Genomic DNA, 7,675 nt, shown 5'->3' with positions numbered 1-7,675 from the left:
GGTACCTCTGTGGCTGGGCCCTTGACCCCTTTTCTTGTTCCATTGTAGTCACTCCCACATAAAGTATGCCCTCTTTCTTCACATCCACATGGTTGTCAACCAAATTCCTCCCAGCTCTGATTTCTTGCTCTCTGAACATGATATACGCAGTTTCCTATGGGGTCTCTCTACATATCAGAAACACCCTTCTCTTCAATAATTCCAAGACTTCGAAAGCTACTCTCACGTCCTTGCCTCTAAAATCACCTCTCCCTACCAACTGCCTCATGACAATCAGTTGACACCATCACTGAGCCCACTGCCCAAGTTCTTAGAGTCATCTCTGAAAAATCATTGACTCCGTATCCAGCCATTCACAAAGCTGTACTGTCTACAGATTAAATGTGACAGTTATGTGACAGCGCTGGATGATCTGTAAAGTACTACGCAGGCATGAGGTGGTAACATGAGTCCACATTCAGAACAGACATTCAGGGTCTGCTCACAGGGCTTCTGCAGCTTCAGCTCTTACCCGCTTCTTACCCTGCCTCTCTCCTCCTTTCCCACCCTCCAGTTTCCTGTCAGGCCAACAGAATGCATTGCCATCTATTCACACTGCTTTCCCCAACACCTCTGCCTTTCCCAGGCCACTTACTTGACTGAAGTGCTCTTTATTTCAACAGGTGCTTGCAGAGAAAAGCCACAGGCTCCTGCTCCTGCATATCAGGCTCCATCTGACCTCTGACCCTTTGACTGCCGGCCTCAAGGCCCCTCCAGCCTGACTTCCCTGGGAAGCCCCTCAGGACAGGTTTCTTGCACAGGACACACACCTGTTCTTAGAGAGGATTTGGAAATTAATCTCTAGGGACTTCAGATCTTATTTTCCCTGCTCCTGGACCAAAAGAATAAACGAACACTCAAAATAAATCTGTGCGGAAGGACAGAAGAGGGAAAAGCTCCTCCTCCCACAACAAACACACGGTACTATGTTTATCGCTACAGGTAAGTTAGCAGCAGGATTCCTCACCTGACATGGCTCTGCAACCGCATTCTACTAAAACGGAAGCAAAAGCGAAACTACCGATGATGGGCCCAGGGTCACATAGTAGGTCAGCAGCAGAAGTGCACTTGGAATCTTTCCACTGTACCCCCCTAAGAAATAAAATTAAAAGGAGCAAGTGACATCTCTTTATGCAGCACTTTTAACAATTTACTATTTGCTTTCTAGTACGTCTATTATATCATTTGACACCCTCCTACAAAATGTGCTGAAACGAAACATTTTATTTCCTTTAAAAGGTCAGAGCGTGGAGAATAGTGAAAAGGAGAGGACGGTGGACGGTGCCTGCAGAGTTCCTGGGGATTCAGAGGAATGAGAGGAGCGCCCCCCCCTTGCCTCCGAGAGCTGGGGGTCGGCGGGACCTTGTACCGGGACCACCGAGACCCAGCCTGTTTGGGGGCGCCTCCCCCCCCCCCCCCCCCCGCTGCTCCCCTCGCAGCCCCGGGCGCTCAGCCTGAGGGGGACGGAAGCCTGCGGGTGCAGCCCGCCAGGTACCAAACGAGCGCTTTCAGGGTGGAGGGCGGCTCCCGGCGCGCGAGGATGCGGGGGGAGGGCCCGGAGCCCCAGGGCACGCCCTGCAGGTCCCACGCCCGGGTCGTCCGCCCCGGGAGACAGGCTACATAAGTCCCCCGCCGCAGGCAGAGCGCAAGGCGCTGCCACGGGCGCAGGGGGTGCTCCTGGTGCGAGGGTGCGGAGGGAGCGCTGCCGCACTCAGCCCCACTCTGCGCTCTCCCGGCCCCTCTGCCGGCGGGCGGCTTCCCAGAGGGCAGAGAGCTCAGGTTTGCTGCCCCGGGACGGGAGGAAAGGGGCAGCGAGAACGGGCACCCTCGGCCTGCAGCCCTGCTCCCCGGCAGGCTCCGCCACCTGAGTGAGGATGACGGGCCTGACAGCCTCCGAGGTGCCGCCGCCCACCATGACGGTCAAGATTATCTCGGCCGGAGTGGCGGCCTGTGTGGCGGATGCCATCACCTTCCCGCTGGACACAGCCAAAGTCCGGCTACAGGTAGCGAGCGGGAAGGGGATGGGGGACATCTCAGGGCAGAGAGGGGACGCCTACGATGTGTGCCCCTTTGATCCTGGCTTTGGTTTAACCGCCCTTCTCAGGTAGGTGGGTAGGGTAGGTGGCCACCTTAAAAGCCAGTGTGTCCTTGTCACAGGACTGGATGCATTTGGGTTGGAAACTGGAACTTTCCAACCTGACATTAACTGAAGAACCACAAGGGCCACGGAGGATGGGTTGACCATGACTAATGAAACCTCCACACGTTGGGTGCACGAAGTGTTCCATGACCTAAGCATATCAGCCTCTCTGGACTTCGCAAGCCAGGCTCCTTCTCCTTCCTTCTGTGATTAAGCAGGGACACCTTCCCATCCTACTGCCTTAGGGGTCTGGAGAGTTGGGGGTGGGGGGCAGTGTTCAACATTTGCGTTGCAGCTTCTCTCTCTTCATATACATGTATAGAAAGGCAGATCGATGTTGCTGGAAGGGAAAAGGAACTGAAAATAGGAACATAGTGGGAAAAATCTTGGCGTAATGTTTTTCCACGGAGGACAGCCTGATACCAGTCTTTATTTCCTCCTCACCAGGTAGGACCACTCACTCAATTTGCACTTCCCTCTGACCTGTACTTTTCTCATTTCCAGATCCAAGGTGAATGCCCGACCTCCACTGCCCCTAGGTATAAAGGCGTTCTGGGAACAATCACCACTCTGGTGAAAACAGAAGGACCAGTGAAACTCTACAGCGGGCTGCCTGCCGGCTTCCAGAGACAGATAAGCTCTGCCTCTCTTAGGATCGGGCTCTATGACACCGTGCAGGAGTACTTCACCACAGGGAAAGAAAGTAAGCAAGAAGGGTTCCTGAGAGGGGCAGACAACCAGAGACATGCCCGGGGCGCAGCTCTGTTCAGAAAATGTTACACACAGGGTAGTGGTCTTCATAACAACTTGGCAAGCAAACACCAATATCTGAACGGGTGCCTCGTCCCAATTGGGAAATGCTGGGAGGGGGGGAAAAAAAAAGCTAAATACAAGAAAGCCATGTGTTTAATAGGCATTGTGTTTCTTTTGTCCTTGAAAGTCTTCATATTTTAAAAAGTTTAGTCAGCTTTGAAGTCTTCCAGCTCTACTACGATTTAGCACATATTTAGTGCATGATCAACACATGTTTAAGCATAAAGATACAATAATACTATTAAAATTAAAAAGACATATAGATACATTCTGGGTCTTGATTTTTTTTTTCTTGATATTTTTTTTTCTCTGTGGATTGCAACAGGTAGCTTAGGAAACAAGATCTCAGCTGGCCTAACGACTGGATGCGTGGCAGTATTCATTGGGCAACCCACAGAGGTTGTGAAGGTCAGACTTCAAGCACAGAGCCATCTATATGGTCCCAAACCTCGCTACACTGGGACTTACAACGCTTACAGAATTATAGCAACAACTGAAGGCTTCACAGGTCTTTGGAAAGGTAACTAACTTCACAGTGGATTTAAAAGTCATTAAGACACATATATCAAATTAGCCCCTTTTCATATCATGGGGCTATTAAACATTTTTCCCCCCCAGGGACTACTCCCAATCTGGCGAGAAATGTCATCATCAACTGCACAGAGCTAGTAACGTACGACCTAATGAAGGAGGCCCTTGTGAAAAACGAAATACTAGCAGGTAACTTCCTATGCTATACAACAAACAGGTCTGCACACTGACAATTTCATCATAAAGCTTTTCTAGCCACGTTATTCTGAATCCCTTAATTGTAAGTTTTCTTTTAAAAAAATTAAGTATTTTGAACAGTAGATACAACTACTTCTGAGAAGCAGAAAAAGGCCAAAGCCCTAAGTTTTAGAAGTTCTGTAATATTTTTTTAAAACAAAATGCAACTGTACTCTTACATCAGCATTATTCTCGTTTAATACAAATATATGAGACCTTGGTTAACATGTTATTCTTTATATAGCAGGAGTCAGGAGGTGAGTCCATCCTGCACTGTATCCAAACAAGCCAGTTATATGAGTTCATCAGTGGTTTTATCCAAATGTAGCACCATCAGGCAAGTTCCTAAAAACAACATTCTAACAGGTTCTACAGACACTGAAATTCCCCTTGGACAATGACTTTAATAAAAAAGTATGAGATGCCTGTACATCAGGCATCATGCCTTAGCCTAAGGGCGCAGAGAAAACTGAAGGGACATTTTCCTAAAACACAGCCCACCATGCCAGGAACTATTTGCCATCCTTTTCTAGTGGAAGTATAATCTTATTTTACTTATTTAGAAGACATCCAGGGTGACCGCCTGTTATCAATAGGTTTATAAGGACAACTGAAAACTAGCAGCCCCTCCCAAATGTCTGACGTTGCCTGGTTTCATTGACCCGTTTTAGATGATGTGCCCTGCCATGTCGTGTCGGCTGTTATTGCTGGATTTTGCACAACGGTTCTGTCCTCTCCAGTGGATGTGGTGAAAACCAGATTTGTTAATTCTACACCAGGACAGTACGCAAGTGTGCCCAAGTGCGCAATGACAATGTTCACCAAGGAAGGACCATCGGCTTTCTTCAAGGGGTAAGCTACGACCTTCCGAATCTAGAATGCTGTGCTCAGGGTAGCTGTGTGCTTGGGGACATGTCTCATCTAAACAACTGATATGCAGCTTGCCAGCCTCAGTACATGCAGGACTCTTAGTGTTTCCTTTTCCTTGCCATCAATTTCTCCAATCCGCCAATTCCACTGTGTAGGGAAATGATATTTTCTCAGCCTTGATAAGAGGCTCATTCGAAACCAGTGATTTTTCCCTTGGTCCCAATCTATTAGAAATGTAGGTAGTATTTTGCCTTCTCTGGGCAGGAGAATTATAAAGTGAAGGGAAAGCATACTAGAGGACTATGAGAAAACAAGATATGATTTTTACTATGTTAATGGACTCAGTTTTTTAGATTACATTAAAGCAAAACTAGAGCAAAATCAATGCCATTGATCTAGAAAAGTGATGCAGAAAACGATGCGGTTTGATTATTACTATGTCAGATACTATTTGCCATTTTTTTCTAGCGTAAGTATAGTCTTCCTTATTATATTTTATTTCTTTGAGACATCCACATTGTATAGTATAGAAACTAGTATTGTATAGATAACATTATCCCATAAAGCAATATTATATTGAGGAGTACCTTTCTAAAAAAATGTAGTATCAACTAATTAATGCATATACTCAACAAGGATTACACTAACAGTCAAGTATCAAAATTCTATAAGCCTTAAAAATTGTAAGGCAATGCCTCAAACCTTATAAAGCATAAATGCACCATGCACATTATACAAAAGGTTCCAATTTACTATAATTTGTATTTGTGATACAATAAAAATGAAATATATTGTAAAATTAAAACAGATATATCAGTTATTAACCATTAGCCATTTAATAATTTTTTTCAAATTTAAAACCTTTGAAATTTAAATTTCAAAGTGGGGGGGAATATGTGCTACAAGGATGAACCCTGAAAACATGATGCTAAATAAAACAAGCCAGATACAGAAAGACAAATACTGCATGATTCTACTTATCTGGGGTACCTACAGTAGTTAAATTCATAGAGACAGAAAGTGGAATGGTGGTTACCAGGGGCTGCGGGGAGGGTATAGTAGGGAGTTATTTTTCAATGGGTATAGAGCTTCTGTTTGGGATGACAAAAAGGTTCTGGAGATGGATAATGGTGAGTGATTGCACACAATGTGAATGTATTTAATGCTACTGAATTACACACTTAAAATGGTTAACATGGTAAATTTATGTTATGTGTATTTTACCTTAATTAAAACACACACAACCAGGAGTCAGGAGATATACGTTAAGAGGCCCCTTCCTCCCTCCCCGCCAAATAAATCTTTGGAGATGATTTTTACAGGACAGATCTCTTAAGAAAAATGTATCCACGGCAGATTTAACTGATGGCATCTTTTTCTCCTGCAAACAGGCATTCAAAATCAATCATTTGGCTTGCATAGATTGGCAGAATTAAAAAAACAAACAACAAACAGTAACAAAACACCAAAAAACAGAAGCAAACCAAAAATACACTTAGACTCTTGACAGTCTTTTTAAGGACAAGAGCTACCAAAATCTAGATAGCACTAATTTCGTGACTCTGGAAAACGGTCTACTTACTCATCACTTCTGTTTTCTCCTTTTATTTCCTCTTTTAATACTGTGTTTTCCAGTAAATAAAACCTAACCAGAAAATAAGTCCTAGCATGTTGTTTTCAGGATAACATCCCCTGAACATAAGCCCTAATACGTCTTTTGGAGCAAAAATTAATATAAGACCCGGTCTCATTTTCAGGAAAACATGGTAGTTTTCTACTTTCCATTCAGAAAGCGAAGCAAAGCAAACAAAACAGAAATGTCCCCTCCTCTCAAAAAAGAAGGAAAGGCTATGAAAAAGGAGCTAAGCTGTGGTTTGATGGGATTGGGATCAGCTGGTTTTGTTTTGAAGCAATATAGGCCATCCAGATGAAACTCTGCTTTAGGCAGTGGAGGGAAAGATGAACAGGTACTTTTATGCCTCTTCACAGGAGAAGAGTGGCAAAATCAAAAGCATAAACTGCCTGTATTATACATAATGGCTTTAAGAATTTCAAGGAAACTAATAGAACGGTGATATGTACTTTCCTAGATTAGTGCCTTCCTTCTTGAGACTCGGATCCTGGAACGTCATCATGTTTGTGTGCTTTGAGCAGCTGAAACGAGAACTGATGAAGTCGAGGCAGACAGTGGACTGTGCCACATAATCCTACTCAGGAACAGGCTGTCACCTGCCAAGGGGAGTCTGTTCACTGGGAAATGGAAAACAAAAATCCAACAAAAAACCTATCCACTTTATTGCAGCCTAAAAAGATAAAGGAATTCTGGTAGAGTAGAGATTTTTGGACTTTTTTTCTTCAAAGGAAAACTAATACCTGCTATTTCTTGTGACTTTTATTCTCAGTGTTTCAAGGAGGGGAAAGCAAGACATTCAGGATACACTCTGGCAAATGTAATGTCCAGATAACTTACTGCATTTGATTGAACATTTTGTGCATGTGTTTGGTGGGGGGGGGGGTTAATGACTGAATATGAAAAATTTTAACATGTCTTAATTGTAATTCAGACTGATAGAAAAGGAAAACTAGTGAAACGCACTTTATATTTATACTTAAAAATGAGTTCTCAAAGAATACATTACTGTTTTATTTTTATTTACTAACCCAATTGCCACTTAATATATTCAATAAAGTACTACTAATACCTTTTCAAATTTGTCTTTTTTGGATCTATATTGAATGTTAGAATTGGAGTTCACCTAGAGTACAAAATTGCCCAATAGCAAGTGAGGGTCTTTAGAATCAATAGGCATAAACTTACTTGAAATGTTAGTATAGATTTTCAGTCTATATTTTATGGCATGTATAACGAGTTCTAATGTAAGATACTAAGTTCATTTGGGCATTGTTGTTTTTAGAATCAAAGTGTGTACATGACCTGGAGTCACAGAAGTTTAGAGCTGGAAGGTACCTTGGGTTTAGATAGAGGAAAAGACTGAGGTGAAAATGAATCTTCAGGGCCTCTTTCCAGCAAAGCCAAATTTGTCA

At 43.7% G+C, this 7,675-nt stretch overlaps 1 protein-coding gene across 1 annotated transcript; it reads left to right on the top strand.

Annotated features, from left to right (window-relative positions):
• The first annotated feature begins 1,605 nt into the window (after positions 1–1,605).
• UCP1 (uncoupling protein 1) lies at positions 1,606–7,336 on the top strand. The gene is made up of 6 exons (XM_081077828.1): positions 1,606–2,042; positions 2,684–2,882; positions 3,318–3,512; positions 3,611–3,712; positions 4,432–4,612; positions 6,721–7,336. Exons 1-6 carry the CDS (start codon positions 1,914–1,916, stop codon positions 6,833–6,835), a joined length of 921 nt encoding a protein of 306 aa, XP_080933954.1. The 5' UTR covers positions 1,606–1,913; the 3' UTR covers positions 6,836–7,336.
• The last annotated feature ends 339 nt before the right edge of the window (positions 7,337–7,675 follow it).

This window comes from Rhinolophus hipposideros (genome assembly GCF_964194185.1).
Source record: "Rhinolophus hipposideros genome assembly, chromosome: 16".
NCBI lineage: Eukaryota > Metazoa > Chordata > Mammalia > Chiroptera > Rhinolophidae > Rhinolophus > Rhinolophus hipposideros.
The sequence above is the reverse complement of the archived record's forward strand: the minus strand, read 5'-3'. Positions and strand labels throughout refer to the sequence as shown.

Excerpts from the sequence above, each read along its gene's own strand:
- UCP1 (XM_081077828.1), top strand. The coding sequence starts at position 1,914 with ATGACGGGCCTGACAGCCTCCGAGGTGCCGCCGCCCACCATGACGGTC. Across the intron at positions 3,513-3,610 it reads CTTCACAGGTCTTTGGAAAG|GGACTACTCCCAATCTGGCG; the intron begins GTAACTAACTTC and ends TTTCCCCCCCAG. Across the intron at positions 4,613-6,720 it reads CCATCGGCTTTCTTCAAGGG|ATTAGTGCCTTCCTTCTTGA; the intron begins GTAAGCTACGAC and ends GTACTTTCCTAG.